This window comes from Meles meles, chromosome 11 (assembly GCF_922984935.1).
Source record: "Meles meles chromosome 11, mMelMel3.1 paternal haplotype, whole genome shotgun sequence".
In the NCBI taxonomy this organism is placed as follows: domain Eukaryota; kingdom Metazoa; phylum Chordata; class Mammalia; order Carnivora; family Mustelidae; genus Meles; species Meles meles.
Window position 1 is genome coordinate 34583616 of NC_060076.1, and position 26461 is coordinate 34610076.

The 26461-nt window shown below is 43.8% G+C and overlaps 2 protein-coding genes across 4 annotated transcripts in view; one reads left to right on the forward strand and one right to left on the reverse strand.

Moving 5' to 3' along the window:
- The window catches only part of DCAF10 (DDB1 and CUL4 associated factor 10), a 46357-nt gene extending 45309 nt beyond the window's left edge, over positions 1–1048 (reverse strand). For all 3 annotated transcript variants that reach the window (XR_006820743.1, XM_046022389.1, XM_046022388.1), the window contains exon 1: positions 344–1048. Coding sequence is in view for 2 of the 3 variants with exons in the window: in XM_046022389.1 (XP_045878345.1) it covers positions 344–894 (551 nt within the window). In the remaining variant the exon portion in view is untranslated. The remainder of the gene's footprint in view (positions 1–343) is intronic.
- Positions 338–26349, forward strand: EXOSC3 (exosome component 3). Its single transcript, XM_046022410.1, has 5 exons — positions 338–432; positions 20203–20897; positions 21650–21799; positions 24562–24713; positions 25932–26349. The coding sequence occupies exons 2-5, from the start codon at positions 20571–20573 to the stop codon at positions 26131–26133; spliced, it is 831 nt and encodes a 276-aa protein (XP_045878366.1). The 5' UTR covers positions 338–432; positions 20203–20570; the 3' UTR covers positions 26134–26349.
- The last annotated feature ends 112 nt before the right edge of the window (positions 26350–26461 follow it).

Below are 26461 nucleotides of genomic sequence, written 5' to 3' on the forward strand. Positions count from 1 at the left end.
TGAGAACAACGCAATCCCGGGATGACAGGCAAAGAATAAGTAATTACTCAGAATGTATTTGCTAGGATTGTGCTGTGTACCAGAGAAGCCTAGCTCTGGCCTGGCTCTGGCAGACCTGCTGGATGGCAGGCCCTAGGCATTTCTGCTTCACAGAGGCGCACAAGTGAGTCCTGGGCCTGCCTACCTCCACCTCCAAGGGCCGGACCGGGACCTCCAACAGCTACAGAGAGCTTCTGAAAGTGCGGGGGTGCCTGCAGGCCGGCTGCCCCCAACCTGGGCCGCCGCCCACGGGCAGCAGAGGCAGGCGGAGGCGGGTACCCGCCCTCGGAGGGGCCGCGCTTACCCGTCGGGCGAGTACTCGAGGTTGAAGACCGCGCCGTGGGTGCGGGTGCTGAGGTACACCGAGTCCGCGGGATGGATGGAACCATAGAGGTTAGTCATGGTGCGGAAATTGTCCCGCGCCGGGTCCACGAACAGTCCGCGGCCCAGGCTGCGCTCTCTTAGCCACCCGAACAGCCGGGCGCCGGGGCCACCAAGGCCGGCGCCGAGGCCGTGGCGGCCCCGGCTCCCGGTCCTGCAGTCTGGTCCGGGTCGCCGTCGCGGCGGGGAGGGTGGTGACAGCTCTCCCTGGGCGAAAGCGGCTGATGAGTCTAGAGCTCCAGGCAGCCCGAGTTCCCCAGCGCGCGCGGGCAGGGGCAGCGAGGGTGCGCAGGGGCGGCGAGGGCTCCTGGAGGGCGACGGGGGAGGGGCTGTGTCAGCCCCGAGCTGCGGCGGCGCGGGCGGGGAGGGGAGCGGCCCGGTGGCTGCCACCTGCCCCGCACGGGGTACCGGCTCCTCATCCCCCGTTCCGGCCGTCCCATCCCCTTCGGGACTACCAGGCCCGAAGGTAAACATGACCAACGCACCCGCCCCCGACTCCCGGCCGCAGCCCAGCCGGCCGACACCCCAGCTCTCCCGCTCCAGCCGCCACTTCCGGCGTGCGACCGCCTAACCCCGCCGGCTGGGAAACACGCGCCGCCCTTGGCTACCATCCGTGAGGGAACGCGAAAGCGGGGACACCGCCCACCGCGGAAGCTTTATCCCGGAGGGACCTTGACCGGCAATGACCAGCCGTGTTTGAGCGCCCGGGAGAATGCCCACGGCTCGGGCTGCACGGGACGGTGGCACCATTAGGGCACTCCTGGGACAGTCGGTAGTTGTGAGTCATCGTAACTGTGTGCCTGGGGACGCGTGGGCCTGAAGAGTTAAAGGGGTGAACTATGATTATGTTGTTAGCCCCAACTTAGGCTGAAGTCAAAAGGGGTTAGAAGTTACCATACTACGTGCAGGGCCCATACAGTAAGTGGCAAGGTGTACTGCCTACTCAGGCTGGGAGTCTAAGGACTCAGGTTCACTACTGTGCTAAAAGCCTAGGTCTGGGACACCTGGGTGATTCAGTCAGTTAGGTGTGGGACTCTCGATTTCAGCTGTCATGATCTCAGGGTGGTGGGATCAAGCCCCTCTCTGGGCCCTGGGCTCAGCAGGGAGTGGGTTTTAGTTTCTCTCTCCGCCCTTCCCCCTTGCTCGCTCACTCTCAAATAAAAAAATCTTTAAAAAATAAATAAATAAATAAAGGAAAAAGAAACACCAAGTCTATACAGGGCCTGGAAAACGGGGTCTGTTGGTGCCCCCTGAATATCTGTCCAACTCCCAGCTACTGGCCAGTAGATCAAGGTTTTATAAGCCAAAGTGGTCCTCTCCTCAGGAAGAATCATAAGCATATATCCAGCAGGAGGAGTCACTGAGTGGAGCTGGAGACCTAAATCGAATCAACCTTAGGAATAACAGAGCCCAAGGTCAAATCCTGCTTATACTTACCAGGCAGGGCACAGAGGGCATGACAGATGCAAGGCCCTTCACCACTGCTGGTAAAGATCAGTATACAGAACTCGTTGGTTTAAAAAAAAAAAAAAAAAAGTTAACAGGATCTGGGGTGGTTTTTGGGAAGGGAAGGAGTCTTCAATAAAGGAAAGCTTGAGGTCCAAGGAAAGGTAGATACAAGAACTGACGATTCTTCTAGGCCTTGATCAAGAGCTATGTTGTAGAAAGCTCACATCTGATGACTGAGGATAAACCTGGAGGATCTTTGCAGAAGAGCTATCCTCTGAGGACAGATCTGAAGGATCTCTACAGTAAAGGAATGAGATTCAGAGGGCTGAACATTCAGCAGGTCTTCTCATCAGGAAAGTTAGTAGTTCTTCAGCTCTCTAGTCCATGAGCTGAATGAAAAAAGGGCAAGAAGCAAGCATCTTGAGTTTAGCATAGCAGCCATTCCTCTGGAGATATTCTCCATGTTGCCCCCACAAAAACTTAATAGAGGTCCTCTGCTTGACCCTGAAGTTATGGCCAGTGGCTAAAATTTTATGCTCTATAAAACACTGACCATTCACCAATATTATTAATTTTTAATAGGTAAAATAAAAATTTTTAAAGGTTACATATTCCAAGGTATTTAAGATATAATTCCAACAGAAAAACATAAGCTCTGCAATGAAATTTTGTGCTGCCTCAAGAAAATCAGACTTCACAGTTGAGGCAATTTGAAATTAACACAGTATAGTTCCAAAACTGATTAAGAAATGTTCACCAACAATTTAGAGAATCTGGAAGCCAAATGGGAAGAAAACGTTTTGTAGGTTTGCATGTACCTCTATAGGATGAGAATGATTCTTAAGAAGATAACCAAAAAAGACAGTCGCAGCTGTAGCACAGAATGAGACATTCAGTAATGCCAAGGTTTTTTTTTCTTATGCTTCTATTTAAAATGTGAGTCCTCACCAAATATTTTTTGTTAAAGCTAAAATAATAAATTACCATAAGGACTAAAATTCTATTGAGATGATCATGACTTTACAACCCAACCCATCAGCAAAATAAACAAATAAAATAAAAATTTACTGGAAGTTAACTGAGAAGGCACTAAAGATGGATTAATTCTGACTGCTCCTATTTACCCACTGCGTTTGAGAGCCTTTATTTTTTTTTAAGATTTTATTTATTTGACAGAGGGAGAGAGATCACAAGTAGGCAGAGCAACAGGCAGAGATAGAGGAGAAAGTAGGCTCCTGGCTGAGCAGAGAGCCTGAGGTGGGGCTTGATCCCAGGACCCTGAAATCATAACCTGGGCTGAAGGCAGAGGCCTAACCCACTGAGCCACCGAGGCACCCCTTGAGAGCCTTTAAATACAACCATGTTGTGTTAACAAGGAACTGACTGCAAATTATAGTCCATATAGACCAATTTCTATGTAACACTATTTTCTAATGTTAAAAAATTCTCAACTTCAACAGCTCAACTTCATAGGTATCAGTTCATCAGGAAAGCATCCTCTAAACGTCTTTGCCCTGATGTTCCTTTTAAATTGCAACACAAGGAAACAATTGGCCAACATTTCCCGTAGGCCCAGGTATCATATGTCCCTGGATACACCCAACACTTTAGGATCTATCTCACTGAGCACGCAGGGAGCAAATTCATTTACTTTCTTCCCTATCCACTGACTAGATGGGTTTTTTTTTGGTTTGTTTTATTTATTTGACAGACTGAGATCACAAGTAGGCAGAGAAGCAGGCAGAGAGAGAGGGGGAAGCAGGATCCCTGCTGAGCAGAGAGCCTGATGCAGGACCCTGGTCGGGATCCCAGGACCTGAGCTGAAGGCAGAGGCTTTAACCCACTGAGCCACCCAGGAACCCCTGACTAGATGTTTTTAAACAATTACTTCCCAAGTAATGTACTATGCCTGAAATACAAACATTTACCTTTCTGTTTAGGCTTTTATACTTTGGGAGCAGCAGCTGATTTACTCTTGATATCTTTGACATCGTTGGTTCTGCCCATCAAACACAATTCTTTGCTGTGAACAAGATTAACAAAATGAGCAAGGCAGCTGGACATGGCAAATAAAGCTGAAATAGCAGTGATAATCCCAAGCATCTTCTTGACTGAATCCATGCATCTTTAGCTTTTTGAAATGGTCATCTGTTATGTCATCAGCTTGAGAAATAGCAAGTGCCAACTCCAGCACTGCCTTTTCCCGAGCAGGGAGACCAGACTTTCTCCAGTTCACATAAACCTGCAAGAGAAGGGGCTCCTGGGTGGCTCAGTGGGTTAAGCCGCTGCCTTCGGCTCAGGTCATGATCTCGGGATCCTGGGATCGAGTCCCACATCGGGCTCTCTGCTCGGCGGGGAGCCTGCTTCCCTCTCTCTCTCTCTGCCTGCCTCTCTATCTACTTGTGATCTCTCTCTGTCAAATAAATAAATAAAATCTTTTTTAAAAAAAAAAAACACCTGCAAGAGAACACAGTCAAAAGCAGAATCTCTGTTCATCATAATATAGCCAACAAAACAAAAGGTCTAACAACATGAGAAAACCCAAAGTTAGAATAAATGGGCAAAGTCAGGACAAAATAAACTTTCCAATGGAATACAAACCTGAAACTCTGGCTCAGCCCCACCTCTGCCAAGAAGTCGTCTTTGCTCACTCCAATTACAAGCATGTCTTGCTCCTCTAAATACTTACAGCACCAAAAATCTCAGACCCAAGACTCAGACACTCTGAAGTACATAAGGACTACTTTTTCTTATGAGTCAAGAGAAGCTCAGATAATTATCCCTTTGTTCCCAATTAATCCAAACAAGACACAATATTTGCAAAATTAATAGCTGACACTAAGCAACTACTATGTGCTAAGAATGTGCTCAATGCTTCCTATTCATTATCTTCTTATAAAAATCCTAGGAAGCACTCTTTTTATTATTGTCCCCATTTTATTGGCAAAGAAACCAAAGCTCAGAGAATAACTAAACCAAAAGACATTTCTTAGAATTTAGGTTTTACTGATTTCCTACCTTTACACAGAGGGCCTGGTGATGCTCATTTCTTTCTTCTTCTTTTTTTTAAAAGTAGGCGCCACACCCAGCATGGAGCCCAACATGGGGCTTGAACTCATGACCCTGAGATCAAGAACTGAGTTGAGATTAAGAGTCAGAAACATTTTTTTAAAGAAGTTTATTTATTTATTTTTTAAAGATTATTTATTTATTTGACAGGCAGAGATGACAGGAGGCAGAGAGGCAGGCAGAGGTGGGGTGGGGGGTGGAAGCAGGCTCCCCACTGAGCAGAGAGCCAGACGCGGGGCTCGATCCCAGTACCCTGAGATCACGACCTGAGCCGAAGGCAGAGGCTTAACCCACTGAGCCACCCAAGCGCCCCAAGTTTATTTATTTTTAATTTTTAATTTTTTTATTAACATATAATGTATTATTAGCCCCAGGGGTACAGGTCTGTGAATCACCAGGTTTACACACTTCATAGCACTCACCATAGCACACACCCTCCCCAATGTCCATAATCCAATCACCCTCTCCCTAACCCCCTTACCCCAGTAAACCTCAGTTTTGTTTTTGTTTTTTTTTTTGTGAGATTAAGAGTCTAAGAGTCAGAAACTTAACCAACTGGGGCGCCTGGGTGGCTCAGTGGATTAAGCCGCTGCCTTCGGCTCAGGTCATGATCTCAGGGTCCTGGGATCGAGCCCCGCATCAGGCTCTCTGCTCCGTGGGGAGCCTGCTTCCTCCTCTCTCTCTGCCTGCCTCTCTGCCTACTTGTGATCTCTCTCTGTCAAATAAATAAATAAAATCTTTAAAAAAAAAAAAAAAAGAAACTTAACCAACTAAGCCACCCACGTGCCTGGTGCTCATTTCTAAGAATTAAGTTAATAAGAAGCCTGATATTAGTAAAGTACTTTGTTAATTCTTTCATATATCCTTCTCCACAACTCTGTAAGGTAGGTAAGGCAGATATCACTATCTCCAGTTTACAAATAAGGAAACTAAGGCCCAGAGAGGTTGAGTGACTTGGCCAAGGCCATACCAAAAGAGGCAGCCTTGGAATTTTGATTTGGGTTTTCAGTATATTTCTTAATGGGATGTTATGGCAGACAACTATTGGCTGCTCCCCAACAGCCATTTTTTCCCTCCTCCCTTGACAACAGAACCTGGATATTGTTCAGATACCAAATTGCCACCAGTTTCAGGGAAGGTTAAGTCCTTCTCCAGCCCTAGTGGGTGAATCCTGATTGGTCTAAACCAATTATGGTTATTCTATTCCAATTCTCGGTGACTGATCTAGGAATGGTCATGTGACACCATCCTGCCCAATAAGAAACAAGGGGAAATCAGCTGGCAGCTTTCTTCAGGCCAAAAAGAGTATAAGGAAGAGGTACACTCTCCTAACCCCTTCCAGAGTTGTGGAAAGAAAGTTGTGATGTTTCCTGCTGCTATAGCGATCTAGTGACCAGGAGGGACAAGTATGAGCCCAGAGTCATCACACCAAGGAAGACAGAACCAAAAAAATGCTAAGAACCTCATTCTGTTATATCACTTAGCCACTGGATTAAACAACCCAGAAATTACCCTGTCTCTGGATCTCTTGTTATGTGAGACACTGAACAGTCCTTACAGTTACATGAACTGGATTGGATTTTCTGTTACCAGTAGTTGAAAGCACTCTGATAACAGATGCTAACAGTTCATTACTGGGCCAAAGGACATAGTATAAAGAACCATATCTATCAGCCTGGGGAAGGAATTGAGGAAATGGTGGGGAAGTGGAGAGGTATGACAAGTGAGAATGGTACTAAGGGAGAGGCTGAGAGCTCTAAACCTTTCCCACCACAGCAGGTGGGTTTTTATCCTTTTTGTATAACGGATTTCTTTCTTTTTTTTTTTTAAGATTTTATTTATTTATTTGACAGATAGAGATCACAAGTAGGGAGAGAGGCAGGCAGAGAGAGAGAGAGGAGGAAGCAGGCTCCCTGCCAGGCAGAGAGCCTGATGCGGGGCTCAATCCCAGGACCCTGGGATCATGACCTGAGCGAAAGGCAGAGGCTTTAACCCACTGAGCCACCCAGGCGCCCCTGTATAATGGATTTCTATACAAGATTTTCTTTGGGAAAAAATCCTCTAAGTTCTACCACCAAGTTTGAAAAACAGAAGCTTATAGCAAATGTCTATGCTCGAAGAATGGTCTTATAATTTGGCAACATAGAGCACCAGCTTTAAAAAGTACCCTAAGGAAATAATTCAGGGATGTTCAAAAATATAAATGTATAAATACCTGCTACAAGTTCTAAATGTCCAAGATTGAGAGATTTTGCTGAAATAAATTAAAATAGCTCTATTATACAATACTATATTATGTAGCCACTAATTATAATGATGCTTTGACCTGGAGCATGTCCATGCTAACACGATCTCATTTAAAAAAAAGTTACATGGGGCGCCTGGGTGGCTCAGTGGATTAAGCTGCTGCCTTCGGCTCAGGTCATGATCTCAGGGTCCTGGGATCGAGCCCCGCATCAGGCTCTCTGCCTGGCAGGGAGCCTGCTTCCTCCTCTCTCTCTCTGCCTGCCTCTCTGCCTACTTGTGATCCCTCTGTGTCAAATAAATAAATAAAATCTTTAAAAAAAATAGCAGGAAGAAGCTGGGGAATCAATTTAAAAAAAATAAAATAAAATAAAATAAAAAAAAGTTACATGTATGGGGTGCCTGGCTGTCTCAGTCAGCAGAGTGCATGACTCTTGATTTTGGGATTGTGAGTTCAAACCCCATGTTGGCTGTAGAGATTACTTAAACAAGGAAATAAACTTTAAAAAAAAAGTTACATACATACATACATACACACAAAGAAAATGAGGAAGAAAACACATCAAAATGCCAACAGTAGCTGACCTGGGTAGAAGCAGATAATTTTTATTAATTTTGAATTTTCTACTCACTTAATTTTTCTTATTTTTTCAACATGTAATTATAGGAAGAAAAAAGGTACCTCTCACACTTGTTTAAGCAGCTAGGATGTATCTCAGTGGATCTATCTCCACACCGTATTATAGTGCTAAAGGAAACTAAAAACAAACCTCACAAGTGGGCAGAAAACTCAGTGACAAAGAAGCATACCAGAACTAAAAGCCTGTACCTAAGAGGGAAAAAACCACGTCTTGACTGGGATACAACTAGAGCCCAAAGGAAGGTTCTCTGTTCACAGGAAAACTTGAGCAGACCAGAGCAGCCAGTTCCAGGGCTTCCACTGCAGCTGACAGTCTGCACGGGCCGACTCTCTGTGGAGGGGAGGATCTCACCTTCTTTTCCACCTCCTCTATGAGCTCTACAATGTCCAAAAGGCAGGTCCTTTTTATAGGGAGTGGGGTAATGGCTGATGGGTTTGAACTTCTCTTCCTGCTCTCATAAAGGCGCAAGTTTAGGATCACCACAGGCGACTTTTCCGGAAAGCTATCTGTCACAAGATGAAGATGAGAGTGGAAGAGAGAGACAGGTTTGGTGGGCTACTGAAGGACTGGCTTGGATGGCTAGTCTGTATACCTGGGCCTAAAGGAAAGAGGGCAAATAGGTTTCACAACTCCCACTGATTATAAATCCCCTAACTTGACCAATCATGAAAAGGATTCTGGGCTCAATAAGAAACAATATGGTAATCAGTAGTATCAGACATAGGTAGGCAATACGAGGGCATAGTTGCCCAGGTAACATTATTTGCATAGGTTAGATAAATGTTTGAGCCTGGGTTCAAGTCCAGGACTGACTCAGTCTATGTTCTTCCTACTTTGAAAAAAAAGCCTAACTTAAAAAATGTCAAAAACTAACAATATTCTAAAGAACAGGAAACAAACACATAAATTTGAGTGGGGAGCCCCTTTGTGTCTTTTGCCACACAAAGCTCTAAGACGGGTACTTTTCTGAAAGGTCAGTGTGGTCAGGTTACCTATGAAAGATAGTGTAATCAGATAGCCTGGGTCCCTGGATCCAAACCCTGACCTTTTTTTTTTTTTTTAAAGATTTTATTTATTTATTTGACAGAGAGAGAGAGAGATCACAAGCAGGCAGAGACACAGGTGGGAGGGGGGAGCAGGCTTCGTGCTGAGCAGAGAGCCAAATGCGGGGCTCGATCCCAGGACCCTGAGATCATGACCCGAGCCGAAGGCAGAGGCTTAAACCACTGAGCCACCCAGGTGCCCCTCTAAATCAATAATTTTTAAAATAAATTAAAAAAAATAAAACCCTTAAACTCCAAGTCACTCTACAATCTCAGGTCTAGTCCTCCTTTTCCCCTAAACACTTATAAACATTTTCATTGTGAACCTCTGAATAACCAGAATACTATTAAAAAGAAAAACTCCCCTTTGAGGAAAACACCACACCGGGCTTACTGGTAGTTTTGTAGGCATTGTCTTGGAACCTTAACTTAGTATTACCACTGTATCTCTCTCCACTGGGACAGCTGGGTTCAGCTACCACGAGGGTACTGAGCCACCAGCTCAGTAATGCCATTTGCTCTTCAAAAGAAGATGAATGTGGAAGTTTATTTTTTTTAAGGTATTATTTATTTATTTGACAGAAGGAGAGAGATCACAAGTAGGCAGAGAGAGAGAGGAGGAAGCAGGCTCCCTGCTAAGCAGAGAGCCCGATGCGGGTCTCAATTCCAGGACCCTGGGATCATGACCTGAGCTGAAGGCAGAGGCTTAACTCACTGAGCCACCCAGGCGCCCCGAATGTGGAAGTTTAAAACGAGGCCTGCTGTTAGCCTAATGAAGCAGCAAGAAACAGGACTATGTACTGGCACAGCAAGGAGGTGCTTCATGTGACCGTCGGCAAAGTTTTGAGAAAAGAGCCACTCTGCTCCCTTACAGTTATATCGGGCACTAAGCTCTGGCAGTCATCCCTGAACGTCAGACACCTCTGAGACAGTGGAAAGGCAGGCTATCCTTGATTCTGGGCGCTCTGCATGGCTTATTTGCTGGTTTGATAGTAAACTGAAATAAAAGCAACCCAAAGGTGATATTATTCGTGCCAATCTTTGAACCCATACTGGAGGTTCTGGATTAACTCACCAGAAACTAAAATTTTCAAGTGAAATCTGATTAGTGGGTGTTAACTCAATTCTTTTTCCCATGGGTGTACATGGGGCGCACTGGTGGCCACAAAGGCTAAATAGTTGTTTACATTTAAGTTCATTATAGGAATCTGTCAACTTTTACGTGTTTGGAATCATCCATAATAACAAATAAAAAGCTACACTTAAATCATTTTTTAAAAACCGGTGGAACAAATATACACACATACAAAAGTTTGCAAGCTGTCAATTTACAAATGTTGGCTTAAAAAGCTAACTACAGGTGCGCCTGGATGGTTCAGTCATTAAGCGTCAGCCCTGGGCTCAGGTCGTAATCCCAGGGTCCTGGGATCGAGCCCCATGTTGGGCTCCCTGCTCCGCAGAAGGTCTGCTTCTCCCTTTCCCTCTCCCCTTGCTTGTGTTCCCTCTCTCACTATGTCTTTCTGTGTCAAATAAATAAATAAAATCTTTAAGATAAAAAAGCCAACTATGAAAGCATTTGAGGTATGAACACGGGCACAGTACTTGACATTCTTAGGTGAGTGAATAAATGACAGTTCTTTTGATTGGTGAATTACAGTTTAAAACTTTGTTTTGTAAAAAATCAGAAACTTCATGATTCTAAAATACAGAGACTGGAAAAAATAAAATAAAAAGGCTGGGTTCCACTACCAGTCTTCACAGTATAGGACATCCCAGAAATAAAAATTAGTAAAAATTCTGATGTCATCAAAATTAAAAACATGCTTCAAAAGATACCGTTACAAAAATAAAAACAAGCCACACACTGGGAGAAAAAAAATTGTAAATCATGTTTCTGATAGAGGGCTTATATCCAGAATATATGTATGTTTTTAAAGATTTTATTTATTTATTTATGTACTTGACAGAGACTGTGCAGAGGAGTGGGAGGAGAGACGGAGGGAAGAGATAATCTCAAGCAGACTCCATGCTGAGCCTTGAGTTTGACATAGGGCTTGATCTCATGACCCCAGATCACGACCTGAGTTGAAACCAAGAGTCAGATGCTCAACTGAGCCACGAAAGTGCCCCTATTTAGAATATATTTAAGAGTATCTTATAACTCAATAAGACAGGCAGCACAATTTAAAAATGGGCAAAAGATCTGAAATAGATTATTTCATCAATTAAGATAAACAAAGCCCATTAAGCATATGAAAAGATCCTCAACATCATTAGTCATTACGGAAATGCCCAAGTAATTCCACTCCTAAGTACCCCACCCGAGAAAAATGAACACATACATCCACAGAAAGACTTTTATGCAAATGTTAATAGCATTAGTCATAACAGCCGAAAAGTGAACACAACCCAAACGGCCATCAACTTGTAAATGGATAAACAAAATGTGGTGTATACATACAACAGAATACTACTCAGAAAAAAGAATGATTTACTAGTAATACATGCTACAAACATAGCTGGACCTCAAAAACGTCATGTTGAATGAAAGAAGCCACACACACAAAAATCTCCATATCATATGATTCCATTCCCACAAAATATCCAGAAATGGCACACCAGAGAGGCAATGTAGATTAGCCATGGGGCTACTGTAGGAATGGGAACTGACTACAAACAGGCATAAGGGTCCTTTTTAGGGTGACTGAAATGTTGGAAAACTTAATTTTGGTGATAGCTGCACAGCTCATGAATCTACTAAAAATCACTGAATTGTACATTTACAGTGGGTGAAATTTATAGCACCTAAATTACACCTCATTAAAGCAGTTTTAAAAGTGCTGCACGTAACTGGCAGGGTGGGGAGCTGAAATACCACCTTTGGTTTTAGAGAGAGATTTGGGGAAAGTTTCCATAGCTGTTCAAAGGCTCTGACAACCAATTAATGCCTAGAGCCTGGCCCAGGTGTACAGGAGATTTTGAGTTCCTCATCTTGAATGACGACCAATGCGGTGCTAGCAGACTTGTGTTAATAAAAAGACAAATGGCCTATGCAATTCTGAACTGGTCATACACTTAGACAGTAAAGGAGTTTTTTAAAAAGGTATACTCCACCGGAGAGGACAGTAAGAACAGAAGAGCAGACAACAGCAGATGAATGTTTTCAACAAATGTTTTTTAGACAGAAAATGCAAAGAGAAGTGGTAACTAGTAGAGAGGAGGTTAGTTTCCACCTGAACGAGCCGCAGGTGGCCTTCTGAGGACAGGTGAGCCTGTCTGCTCCACAGGACTCTGTGGGAGGCTCAGCCCTTCAAAGCACAGTCGCTATCCACGGTAAAAGGCTGATGGCGCAGAACAGCTCCAAGTCCGTACATACTTGGCCCCCTAACCCAGTCGCCAGGCTGCTATCCCCACCTCCACCCCCGAAACAATGGCTAGTTATTTTCTGACCAAATGAACTGCAGGTGAGGGTGGTTGCTTCTGGAGAGGAACCACAGGAACTTTTTTCACCTTCTCACTCTGTACCCATTAAACAGTTATTCTTACTTCCCTCCTCCCCCAGGTCCTGGCAACCACAGCTGTTTTTCCAAAGGCCTTGTAGACTTTTACCCCCACAAGGCTTTTTGAAAAACAGCTATAAGCTTGGGAACGCATCCCTTTGTTGTAATCTCAAACCATCGTAACATTGTGGGTCAACTACACTCAAAAAATTCTTTTTAAAAAAGCTTGTAGACTTCTAGAACCATTTATCTACATTATTTAGATGAAAATTAGGAGTGAATTGTTGGGGGGGGTTCATATTACTGTTTTTCCTCATACCGTTTTTAGCCTAGAGAAAAAGAATGTTAAGTAATCCCTGAAAGAATCTGTGACATAAAATATTCATAAAGCTAAAGAAATATTTAGCAAGTTTAAGAGCTCTTTCTGGTTCTGAAACTCCATCAGACTTTCATGCAATGCCTTTTGATACGCGACATTCTAAGTATGTGTGTGTGTGTGTGCATGGGTTTCCATTTGGCAGTTTCAATCTCGTGTTTCCTGCTGTGATAGATTATGGGTAGTGGCCTATGGAAACACAGACAAGGGACAGTTAGGTCCAAATGAGGATCAGAAGATATTGCCTGGAGGAGCTCAAGAGCCAGCCCAGATGTGAAGGTGAGGTTAAGAAGGGAAAGGGAGATTGGTTTGTTAAATCAAGCATTTTAAGCGGAGGGCATACATGGCTTGAAGGATGGCACAGATCAGGGCACATATGTGAGAAATTTATAATTAAAAGTGACTTGGTGTTATACTCAGAAGAAATGAAAGTCAAAGAGAAGCGGGAGAAGGGTGGGAGGGACAGGTGAGGTCAGCTGTCACAGAAAGTCTTGTGGTTTTTTTCTTATAGTTGACATGATGCCCCCTGGAGAGTTTAGGCAGAAGAAAGGAATGGTGAAAGCTGTGTTTTTTATTTTGTAATAACTTTTTTCATTATTTTCTTCACCATGCTGAACTGTCACCAAGAAGGTATCCATTTTGGCCTATCTCACACTACTTTTTCAATTATGAAAAATATCAAACAACAGAATTAAAAAACCAACCGTATGCCCACCATTCAGATGCGACAATTACTAGCTGTTTGTCAAATTTGATTCATACATCCCTCTACTTCTTCTGTGGAAATATTCCTTTTATTGTGGTAAACATAAAATTTACCATTTTAACCATTTTTAGGCTTACAGTTCAGTGGCATTAAATACACTGACATCACTGTGCAACTGCCACTGCCGTCCATCTCCAGAACACTTTTTATCTTTCCAAACTGAAACTGTACTCATTAGACAATAACTTTCATTTTCCCCTCTCCCAGCCCCTGGTAACTTTCTGTCTCTATGCTGGATATTTCATATAAACTGAATCATACAATATGTGACCTTTTATAGCTGGTTTCTTTCGTTAGCATACTGTTTTCTAGGTTCAACCATGTTGTAGCACTTCTCAGTATCTTTTGTTCTTTTTTTTTAGGAATTGAATACTACTTCATTATATAGCTATGCCACATTTTGTTTATCCATTCATCAGCTGATGGTCATTTACATTGTTTGAGCTTTTTGACTATTAAGAATCATCCTTCTATGAACATTCACATGCAGATTTTGTGGAGACATAGGCTTTCCTAAAGATTTTATTTGACAGAGACAGCCAGCAAGAAAGGGAACACAAGCTGGGGGAGCTGGAGAGGGAGAAGCAGGCCTCCCACTGAGCAGGCAGCCCGATGTGGGGCTCCATCCCAGGACTCTGGGATCATGACCTAAGCCAAAGCCAGACACTTAACCAACTGAGCTACCCAGGCAACCATGGAGAGAGACAATCTTAAGCAGGTTCTACCCTCAGTGTGGAGCTGGACATGGGGCTCGAGCTCACAACCCTGAGATCATGACCTCAGCCAAAATCAAGAGTTGGACCCTTAACCAACTGCACCACTCAAGTGCCCCTGTGTTCACTTTCTTAATGGTGACTTTGAAGAAGAGCTTCTAATTTTGATAATGTCTGATTTTATTTTCCCCTTCGGTTATTTGTGCTTTTGGTGGTAACATATCTAAGAAAACACTGCCAAATCCAAGGTCACAAAAACATATGTTTTCTTCTAAGAGTTTATTCATCATGTTGTGTGTGGATATCCAGCTGTCCCAACACCATTTATTGAAATACTTTTCTTTCCTCAAGTCAATTTTCTCAGCACCCTTATCAAAAATCAGTTGCTCACAAATGTGAGGGTTTACTTCTATGTTCCAAATATTTCCCTTGATCTGTGTCTATCCTTATGCTTGTACTGCCTTGTAGTAGGACATAAAATGCCTTGTAGTAGGATTTAAAATCACAAGTTCTCCAACTTTGTTCTGATTCTCAAGTTTTTTTGTCTGTTTACTTGTTTTTGCTATTCCGGATCTCTTGAATTTCCATATTAATTTTAAGATCAGTTTGTCAATTTCTGCAATGAAGATAGTAGGGATTCTGACAGGGATTACTTTGAATCTGTTTATTAATTTAGGGAGTACTATTATCTTAACAACATTAAGTCTTCCGACCCCTAAGAGGTACCTTTCCAATTATTAAGATATTTAATTTCTTTCAATAATGTTTTGTAATTTCCAGAGTTTAAGGTTAGTATTTTTGTTAAATTTATTCCCAAATGTTTTATTCTCCTTGATGCTACTATAAATGGAATTACTGCCTTAACTTCAGTTTGCCAAGTATATAGAAATGCAACTGATTTTTATATATTGTTCTTGAATGTGGCAACCTTGCTGAACTCATTTGTTAGTTCTTTTAGTTTGTACCTTTTTTTTTAAGACTTTATTTATTTATTTAACAGACAGAGATCACAAGCAGGCAGAGAGAGAGAGGAGGAAGCAGGCTCCCTGCTGAGCAGAGAGCCCAATGTGAGGCTCCATCCCAGGACTCTGGGATCATGACCTGAGCTGAAGGCAGAGGCTTTAACCCACTGAGCCACCCAGGCACCCTCATTTGTTACTTCTAACAGCTTTTTAAAATGGATTCCTTAGAGTTTTCTACATATCAGATCATATCACCTGCAAAAAGAAATAGTTTTACTTCTTCCTTCTTTCCAGTCTGAATATCTTTTATTTTTTTTCTTGCTGAACTGTTTCAGATAGAACCTCCAGTACAATGTTGAAGGGAAGTGGAGAGAGCATCCTTTTCTTCCTGATCTTAGGGAGAAAGCTTTCAGCCTTTCACTACTAAGTATGACGTTAGCTGTGGGTTTTTGTAGATGCCCTGAATTAGGCTGAAGGGGTTCCCTTCCAATCCTAGCTTATTGCGTGTTTCCATCATGACAGGGTGTTGAACTTTTTAAAATACTTTCTCTTTATCTATTCAGATGATAATGTGGTTTTGTCCTTTGGTATGGTATGCTAATTGATTTCAAATGTTTACATTCCTAGGGTAAATCCCCTTTGGTCATAGTGTATAATCCTTTTTATATAATGCTGGATTCAGTTTGCTTGTATTTTGTTGAGAATTTTGTGTCTATAGTCATAAGGGATATTGATCTGTAGTTTTCTTTTCCAGTAGTATCTTTGGTTTTGATACCAGGGTAATCCTAGCCTCATATAGAATGAGTTGGTATGCGTTCCTTTTTTTTTTTTTTTTTGGAAAGAATTTGTGAAGAATGGGTATTCTTTAAATGTTTGGTAGAATCTGTCAATGAAGCCATCTGAACCTGGGCAGATTCTATCTTATTGCTGTTACTGACAAGTCTGCTGATCATAGTTTCATGAGACCACGAGCCACTTATTAGTGTACTGCCACAATGCTCTAAACTCACCCTTACTGCTCTGAGAAAATGGATCCGAGTCTTTAAAATATTATTTATCTGCTATCTAACATAAAGACAAGTTTTGTAGGTAGATGGCCCTGAAGAAGCATTTCAGGAGGAACAGGGTTTGCTTACTGGTTCCAGTATTTATTCTGGTATACTCCTGCAGCATGGCAGCTTCTCCAGCATCCGCTCCTGCTTCTCTTGGTGGCCAGAAGCACCCAGCAGCCAGCAGTTTTCTCTAGCACCCTAACAGGCAGTTTTGTAACAGAGGCTTCCAAGAGATAGTCCCCCATGAAGAGCTTTCAACAGAACCCTAGTAGTTCCAGCAAGTTCTGGAGGGTGGATTTCAAGATTTATTTATTTTAGAGAGAGACAGAGAGAGAGTGTGTGAGCACAGGAGTAGGGGGAGGGGTGCAGGGGGAGAGAGAAAGAGAAGCACATTCTCTGCTGAGCAAAGAACCTGACTTGGGGGCTGATCCCAGGACCCTAAGATCTTGACCTGAGCTGCATACTTAACTGACTGAGACACCCAGGCACTGGAGGGTGGATTTCTAAGTAAGTTCCACTGGCACGGGTTCCCAGTGACTTCTTACTATTTAAGGAGACATGACCATGTCCTCTCCAACAAGGTCTCAATCAGTCAGGAGTAGGAAGAGACTTCCTCAGCTGTGCTATCTCATTACTAGGCATAATGGCTGTTCCTTACATCAACAATTCTCATACTCTTTAAAGCTCTCCTTAGTTTTTGCTTGCCATGATTATTTGTGATTAATAACACTGGTAGCAAGAAGATCCACTTGTAAGTGATAACTGTAACCATTTACAATTAAATTCTTTTTTTTTTAAGATTTTTTATTTATTTGACAGAGATCACGAGTAGGCAGAGAGGCAGGCAGAGAGAGAGGAGGAAGCAGACTCCCTGCTGAGCAGAGAGCCCGATGCGGGGCTCAATCCCAGGACCCTGAGATCATGACCTGAGCCGAAGGCAGAGGCTTTAACCCACTGAGCCACCCAGGCGCCCCTACAATTAAATTCTTTACTTGAATAAAGACACTAACAATACTTACACAGACTCTCAATTTCTGTATTAAATCAGCATGTAGTTCATTTGTAATTTGAAAAAGACTAAAAAAATCTTTTTTTTTCCAAAAGATTTTATTTATTTGACAGACAGAGATCACATGTAGGCAGAGAGGCAGGCAGAGAGAGAGAGGGAAGCAGGCTCCCTGCTGAGCAGAGAGCCCAATGCGGGGCTCGATCCCAGGACCCTGGCATCATGACCTGAGCCGAAGGCAGAGGCTTAACCCACTGAGCCACCCAGGTGCCCCAAGACTAAAAAAAATCTTAAAGGTTCACTCAAATAACACATTCTTTGGGACATCCTCCTCCCCACAGAGTGGTAACCATTTCATCCTCTCTACCCTTGGGGCTGACACCCTAATCAGGTTGTTACAGCCACGATAACCCTTGATATTTTCATATGGAGAGAGCAAACTCCTCCAGGGCAGGGGCCATGATTCAGGTGCCTCCTCACCTCACCTCCTCACTCAGAACAAATGCTCAACTAGTGTTACTGACTGAGAGGAAAAAACAACCCCTCCCCTGCCCCCACACGGGTGCCTGGGTGGTTCAATGGGTTGGGTGTCCAACTGTTAATCTCGGGGTTTTTTTGTTTTGTTTTTTTTTTTTTGGTATGTATGTATGTAAGAGACTGAGAGAGAGCACACTAGTTGGGGGTCAGGGAGAGGCAGAAGGAGAAGCAGACCCCCCGTCGAGCATTGAGTCCCAGGCAGGGTTGGATTCCAGGATCCTAAAATCATGACTTGAGCCACAATTAAGTGTTGGAGGCTTAACCGACTGAACCACCCAGGTGCCCTCAGCTCAGGTCTTGATCTTAGGGTCTAGTTCAGGCCACTGCCCAGCGTGGACCCTACTTTAAAAAAAACTAAACAAAACCGCCTAATTTCACCCGTCAACAAAGAAAAGCAACAATTCTCAAGGCGCAAAGATTTCTAAAGAGGAAGTTCTGGGAAATCGTCTGGAAGGCTCCGGTCCAGCCCAACTTTTCCAAGTATCAATCTGGTAATTTTGCGCTAGAAAATCCTGAAGGTGGGGAGGTGTGCGCCACAAGCAATCGAGGGCACCACCACCCTTACAGCTCGGCTCTAAGCGGGCCATCCCCAAACAGGGAATGGGCCTAATTCACCTGGGCCCATCTGCTGGGAAGCCCTGACACCGGTGCCCAAAGCTAAGCTTGCTCTCCACCCGAGAGGGCCTCCATTAATTGCATGGGCCCACCCTCCTCTGCATTCCCCAGCCCCAAGGCCACTCCTGCATCCAGAAACAGCAGCATGCACCATTGGGAAACGTGAACTTCGTAACTGCGACCCAACCGGACCCCGGGGCTGAACCTCAAGTCGTGGAAGTCCGTGGTCACAGTAAGGAGCATTAAGGCCTTCCCACACTCGCCGAAGGCCGCGGCTCTCCACTCCCCCGCACGCTGGCGGACCTCCGCGATCCCCAGGCCCTGACCACCACGCCAACCCCTGCCATGCGCTTTTACTCACCAGAGGCCACAGGGCACCGAAGCAGCGAAGCACAGTCACGACACAGCACGCGGCTCAAAGGAAAGGCGGCCTTCCCGCGCGCCCCGCTGTCTGGGCCAGCCCCTGGGCGCTGAGGCCTGCCCCTTCCGGCCCCAGCTTCCGGTCTCCCGGCGACTGCCCACCTCTGGACCTCAGGTTTCTTTTGTTGATTTGGGAATGAGCCAGGCGGTATTCACGTGTCTCCCCCAAAAGGTGGTGGGCTTTAAAGGCCTACTTTGCCAGCTTTGGGCCAACTTTTTCCCAAAGACTTCTCTATCAGCATGGAGTGTGTAAGGGACAATCCTGAGATCATTTCCCGACCCCTCTCTCTGCTTGGCCCAGACCGGAGGCCACTGAGCCGACTTTGGGCATGGCCTTGGGCCAGCCACGATTCAGGCGGTGTTGGTCATTGAATACCTACTGTTTGCCGGTCCTATAGAGCTGGGTCGAAGTGGGGAGGAGGGAAAAAAAATCTGCACCATCCCTATCAAGATAATCTCCTACAACAATCTGACTGCAAAACAGCAAAAGCGACGTTTCAGTTGTCTTCTTAATACTTTCTTACTCAGTTGGCTCGCCAGTATTTTGCCAAATTTGGAAGGTAAGTTAGAGATGATCTGTCTTAAACGTCCCTCAAATCTAAAAATTCATGTTGGAAAGCCAGAGCGTCAAAGAGCTAGGCAAAGCCAGGGCCTCCCAGTCCCCAGAAACACTCAACCCTCCTGCGGAATCTGACCAAGCGTTAATTGGAGATGCTAGTGTACAGAGGAAAACAGTGATTTCAAGTAAGAGCAGTCCTGATGTGCTATGAATCTGGAATTCATAGAATTCTATTGGAATTGGGCAACTAGCGTGGTTCAGGGAATGTGGCCGCAAGGATTTAATTGCAGTTACTGATTTCCCCAGGCTATGTAGGGGTAGCTCAATTATGTGGAAATGCTCACGTGTTTCTGTATATTTTCAGGGGAAAGTCTACGGAGAAATACACAGCAAAATGTAAATATGCATTCATTCATCAGGTACTACCTACTTAGGTGCTAGACCCTGGGGTACAAAGTGAGAACTAGCTTACAGCCTAGCAGGAGACAAATGGGGGGCAAGACTAACACCTTTTATTTTCTTTGTATTCTTCTGTTTTCCACAATGTGGATAGGTATCTTCTCTAGCAAACACCAAAAAAAAAAAGTTTTATTTTGAGAAAGTAGGGGCGCCTGGGTGGCTCAGTGGGTTAAGCCACTGCCTTCAGCTCAGGTCATGATCTCAGGGTCCTGGGATCGAGTCCCGCATCGGGCTCTCTGCTCAGCGGAGAGCCTGCTTCCCTTCCTCTCTCTCTGCCTGCCTCTCTTGTGATTTCTCTCTGTCAAATAAATAAATAAAATCTTAAAAAAAAATTATTTATTTTGAGAAAGTAAAATACTTTTCCTTCTTAGGGCGCAGTCGGAAGGAAAGGCTCAATCCCCAAGACCCTCTGCTCAGTCCTCAAAGTTCCCACGGAATCATACGTAGGAGCGTTTTAGAATCCTGCGGTGCAACCCGAGACAGCGGAAGTGAGGGATCTGCCACCGTCTTAAGCCGTGTTTCTCGTACTCTTCTGCAGAAGGGCTGCAAGATGGGAGACGAGCGAGAGTCATAATCACAACCACCTCGGCAGGACCCCAGCGCACAGCGATCAGGTTTCACAGACGTGGGTTCAATACCCATAGATTGCTACTACCGGAAACGGAAAGCCGTGGGCAGGCTGGCGATTGGACGCGGAGCCGGAAGCGGAAGCTGAAAATTGCGTTTGGTGGCTCCCGATATGGCTGAGGCTGCGGGTGTTACGACCGAATCAGTTGCGGGAGACAGGGCGCGGGCGGCACGCACCATGCTAGATCAGGTGGTACTCCCAGGTGAGGAACTGCTGTTGCCCGAACAGGAGGACGCTGAAGGCCCGGGAGGTGCTGGGGAGCGACCGCTGCGCCTGAATGCGGGAACGCGCTCCCGGGGACGCGTTGTGTGCGGCCCGGGCTTGCGGCGCAGTGGCGACCGCCTGCTGGTCACCAAGTGCGGCCGCCTCCGTCACAAGGAGCCCGGCGGCGGCAGCAGCGGCGGTGGCGTTTACTGGGTGGACTCGCAGCAGAAACGGGTGAGTTGGGACTCCGGAGAGGTGGTGCGGCCGTTAGAGTGATATCTTCGCTCTGGGAAGAGGCGGGGGTGGGGCCGTGGACCTCTTCTCTGTTAATGCTAGTCTAGAGCCACCGTAGTCATTTGTCCTCCTCTGCATCCCCTTTAGAGCACTGTGAACAAATGAAACAAACGTAGCTTGAGAAGGGCGACCAGGAGAGAAAGGAGACTAGAAATCTTTGCGTGTAAGAGCTTAAGGATTGTAAAATACGGTCATTCATTCAAAATCTCAAAAGGCCAGGGAGCACCAGACTTATCTTTTGGAGTCCCAAACGGCAGAAATCCAGACTCAGTGAGTGGATGTTACAGGGAGTTAAATTTCTCTTAGAATAAGGACTTTAATATGGGAAAAACTGTCTAACAATGAAATAGGCTTCTTCGGTTGTAGGATCCCCTGTACGATTGGACTTAATATGCCAGCAGAAGCTCTAAGGACTTTCTGATACGAATGCAAGACATATGGGATACTGTCTGAAGTGAACAAAGTATTAAAGCTGTAAAGAGAGTTAATGATGTGGTTGTTTTACTGAGAGTAACATATGATCAGATTTGTTGTTGATTTGTATTAATTTGTAAACCTGAATTTCAAAATATTTTCTAAATAACTCTAATGACAGTAAAGTAACCACTAAGAACTTCCTGAAGATACCTTCCAAGATATCTTGGAAATGATATCCATTTAATGCTGTTTCTTCATTCTGTTTTCTTCTGTAGTATGTCCCAGTGAAAGGAGACCATGTGATTGGCATAGTGACAGCTAAATCTGGAGATATATTCAAAGTGGATGTTGGAGGGAGTGAACCAGCATCTTTGTCTTACTTGGCATTTGAAGGTGCAACTAAAAGAAACAGACCTAATGTGCAGGTAATGATGGGAGCCTTTGGTTTCAAAAATAGGAAAAGTATAACAATATCCAGAAACACTCAAATATCCTGAAGCCTACCTGAATTGTCTCCAAGCATGACCTATTTTCCCAGTTGGGGTGATCTCTGAGCATCTGTGTAATCACTTCAGGCTCCACAAGTTCCTTCCAGTGCTCCAGCCCTGGGACCAGAGTCACATACTTACTTTACATTGGCTATATTGGGGGTGGTTTCGTGTCTACTGAGTTGAAAGGTTATATTTCTTCCCTCTCTTGTTATCTGTTATGTCCATATCCACTGGACAAGGAAGTGAGCCATAGGCTTGGGGAGGAAGGAAGGGTAAGCAGTGCAGATCACCATATCAGCCAGCCATGCAGCCTGATTGTGAAGTCCTGGGACTGGCGTCTCACAACTTAAGTCACATCCCTGTTTCCCAGTAATCTCTTCTTGGAGCTGACAGAGGGGCAGTCTTGATACCTCAGGTTTTCCTAGATGGAATTTTCAGGTAGCATAGCCACACTTTGTCCAGTTGGTTTCTTTGCCCTTTCTCACTAACATTTCATTTGTCTTTAGTTGCTTAATCTTTACTGATCCTCTCTGTTTCTATCTCTGATGTTCTATTCCTTCACCCATGTATATCCCATTTTGCAGGTTCAGACCTTAGCTACTTTCGTTTTTTTTTTTTCAAGATTTCATTTATTTGAGAGAGAAAGAAAGCATGAGCACGAGCAGGGGAAGAGTCAGAGGGAGAGGGAGAAGCAGAATTTCTGCTGAGCAGGAAACCCGATTTGAGGCTCGAACCTAGGACCCTAAGATGATGACCAGCTGAAGGCATCTGCTTAACCTACTGAGCCATGCAGGCACCCCCCAGACCTTAGCTACTTCTTAACCAGACTTGGTCAGTGACCTCATTAACAGCCCTGCTTGTACACTTCTGTTTTTCCATCCAGGCTTTTGAGAGCTGACAGCCTCAAACAATTCCCTTTCTCAAAAAAAAAAAAAAAAAAAAAAAGTTTCTTTGAAGCCTACAGATTTTATTGGCATTACACTCCAGAAGTCTTTCCCCCATCTATAATTATATCTTCTATGTAGCCATGCTTGCACTATCCCCCTCCCCGAACTAGTCAGTAGCACTACTGAATTCCTAAGTCCCTGCTCTTATACCATTCCTCATGCAGTCACCTCTATCTGGATTGCTTTTTCCCTGTAGCCTTTGGAGCACATGCTCATTTTTTGAGAACAAGGGTAAACACCACCAGCTTTGTAAAACCATTCCTCATCTACAGTCATCTTTCTTATAACTTTAGCACTTACAAAGTCTTAAATGAACTTTCTTATTTATATATACATATAAGATTTTATTTATTTATTTGACAGAGATCACAAGTAGGCAGAGAGACAGGCAGGGGTGGGGGAAAAGCAGGCTCCCCACTGAGCAGAGCCAGGAACCTGGGATCATGACCTGAGCCAAAGGGCAGAGGCTTTAACACACTAAGCTACCCAGTTGCCCCGAACTTTGTTATTTATATGTACATTTCCAGTGTCCTCCAAGACCAAATGCTCCTGAAACACAAAGAATGTTTTTCTCTTTAGTTGCTAATCATCAAGGAATGGTAGATACAGAACAGAACAAGTTCTCTTTCCCCTATTCCTTTTGTTTCATCATTTTGAAGTTCAGCTCTGAGGTGTTTATTTGAGAGCGAGAGAAAGTGAGGAGAGGGAGACTCTCAAGCAGATCTCAAAGGGCAGAGTCCTTTGTGGGACTCGATCTCACAACCCTGAGATCATAACTTGAAACAAAATTGAGTTGGGCGCTTAACTGACTGAGCCACTGGCAACCCATCTGAAGTTTTTAAGTTTTGCATGAAGTATCAGTGAATTACCATTGTTCATTTTACTTTGAAAAATTTGCATGCCAAGAGTTTCCAATCTTCTGTAATTCCCTAGGATAGTGCTATCTACTAGAACTTTCTGTGGTGCTGTTTTTTTCATCCACACTCACTGGTATGGTAGTCACTAGCCACATGTAGCTGTTGAGCTCTTGAAATATGGCTAATGCAATTGAGGAACTGAATTTCAAATATCTAACTTTAATTTAAATGTAAGTTTAAATAACTACATGTGAGTAATGGTTACTATATCAGATGGTGTAACCCTCGAGGATGTTGTCTTTGAGATAGCTCCCAGTTTGAGGAGGGTACATACCTTAATGTTGCCTTTATTTTTTTAAAGATTTTATTTGTGAGAGAGGGAGAGCCTGAGCACAAGTGGGAAGAGCTGCAGGCAGGAGAAGCAGGCTCCCTGCTGAGCAAGGAGCCAGATGTGGGACTCAATCCCAGGACACCATGATCATGACCCAAGCGAAAGGCAGATGCTTAACTTACTGAACCACCCAGGCGTCCCTTCATGTTGTGTTTTTTAAAGACTCAACTCCAGAGTGTGGGTATTCTAGGGGATAGTTGGTCAGTTAGCCGCAGAAATATAGAGGGCTGCATTGCTGCCTATGAGAAGGAACCATAGAATGATTTGCTGAGAGGCGCCTGGGTGGCTCAGTCAGTTAAACATCTGCCTTTGGCTCAGGTCATGATCTCAGGGTCCTGGGATGGAGCCCCAAGTCGGGCTCCCTGCTTAGTGGGGAGTTTGCTTCTCCCTCTCCCCTCTGCTCATGCACTCTCTCTCAAATAAATAAAATCTTAACCAAAAAAAAAAAAGGGGGAGTGATTTGCTGAGAGGAAATGAACTGTTTTTAAATTATCATTTTAGGTTGGAGATCTCATCTATGGCCAATTTGTGGTTGCTAATAAAGATATGGAACCGGAGATGGTCTGTATTGACAGCTGTGGACGAGCCAGTGGAATGGGTGTGATTGGACAGGATGGTCTGCTTTTTAAAGTGACTTTGGGCTTAATTAGAAAGTAAGTCCTGATGCCTTGTGGTTCGCCCATCTTCTTTTATAATTATACCTTCTTGGAAAGCTGACTCATCTTGGGGATTCGGATTCTTTGTAAAAATGTCTGAATGTCCTCAAAGTTAAAAATCAGTGTCCATTCTTAGCACAGTTATAAACTCATGCATTTAGTCCCATTCTCTCTCCATGTGAATATATTAAATTCACATGTATCTGGTGATATAGTTTTTGTGTTGATACGTATGGAGTCTGGGCTTCTCTCCCAGAAAGTATGCTGTTCCTTATAGCTGTTATATTCAATCCAAATATGAAAACTGGCATTTCCTCCTTCTAAGTCATTTGAATACAGATGCAATTCACATTTGTACAAAATGACCAGATTTTTCTAGTAATGGGTATCAAATGCAGGTGGGCTGATGTGCTCTAAAAGCTTATGTATACATTCACATAAGGCTTCTGTTATTCTGTCCTGGTAGATTTAATAGTTCCCAGAGGTAGATTCTGTTAGGTATTTAGACCTTTACCTACCAAAAGCTGTGCCCTATGAAAGAACTTTACTCCTAGAGCCCCTGAGCCTCAGAGCTCAGTGTTGGATGCTCTCTTTCTTACTTATTCTGCTGATTTGGACAATTAATTTAAAACAGAGAAGGATGTTATTAGCCAAGCAGCACCCTTGTGGTTCGAAAGTCAGTGCTTCTCTCCAAGTACTGAATTTAATTATAGGGAATAACTTACATAGTCAGGAAAAGAAGCCTAAACTGTTCTTTTAGAACCAAAGATAATAAAAAAGCTATGATTCTTAAGCCCAGAAAAAAGGTGCTCTAACAGTATGTGGGAAGAACTTTATACATTTTTTGTAAAGTTGGTGACACAGGGAGTTTGTTTTCTTTGTAGAGGATAGAACCCATTGTTGTGACTTACGGTATTTCACAAATAGGTATATTAAAGATGAATTAATACATTAATACATCCAAAGTGTGATTGGATGAAAGGGGGCAGCAAAGTCATGTGCCTTGTTTTTGGATGAGGGTGGGATTTTGAATAGCAATATGTTTGAATACCCACAGCTATTCAAAAGGCACTATGGGAGATAGAAAAGAGCATAAAATGTGGTCCCTGTTCTTAGACTTAGACTGTCCGGAAACTAGGAGTCGTCTTTTAAAGGAGAGTTGGGTCACACCCTACCACTTTCTTAAATTTAGTTTTCTTTCCATCTCCTCACCAGGCTCCTGGCTCCAGACTGTGAAATCCTACAGGAAGTGGGAAAACTCTACCCACTGGAGATAGTATTTGGGATGAATGGAAGAATATGGGTTAAGGCAAAAACCATTCAGCAGACCTTAATTTTGGCAAACATCTTAGAAGCTTGTGAACACATGACAGCAGATCAAAGAAAACAGATCTTCTCCAGATTGGCAGAAAGTTAGATGGGATTTTTTATGGGTCAGTTGACCCAAGAGACTATGGGTTTCCTGGGGAAAAATTTTTCAGGGGAACCTCTCCTCATTAAATGTTCAGAAGACAAAATGTGAATGTACATATTGTCTTATTAAAGTCCTTATTTTTATAAAAATGTTACTAGTTGCCACCCATGTTCTTGTGGGTGATGTATTTTTTTTCTTTACAATAAAGTTTACTAAAAATATTGTGTTTTTTTTTTCTTGCTGTTAACTCCTTTAGGTTTGCTAAAGTGCAGCTTTTATAATACACTGGAAATTAAGCATTAAAATAATTATTTTCTGATAATAGTGAAAC

Bases quoted from the DNA above. Each gene is read 5' to 3' on its own strand.
- EXOSC3 (XM_046022410.1), top strand. From the start codon at position 20,571: ATGGCTGAGGCTGCGGGTGTTACGACCGAATCAGTTGCGGGAGACAGG. The intron at 20,898-21,649 runs GTGAGTTGGGAC...TTTCTTCTGTAG, and splicing joins TGGACTCGCAGCAGAAACGG to TATGTCCCAGTGAAAGGAGA. The intron at 24,714-25,931 runs GTAAGTCCTGAT...TCTCCTCACCAG, and splicing joins ACTTTGGGCTTAATTAGAAA to GCTCCTGGCTCCAGACTGTG.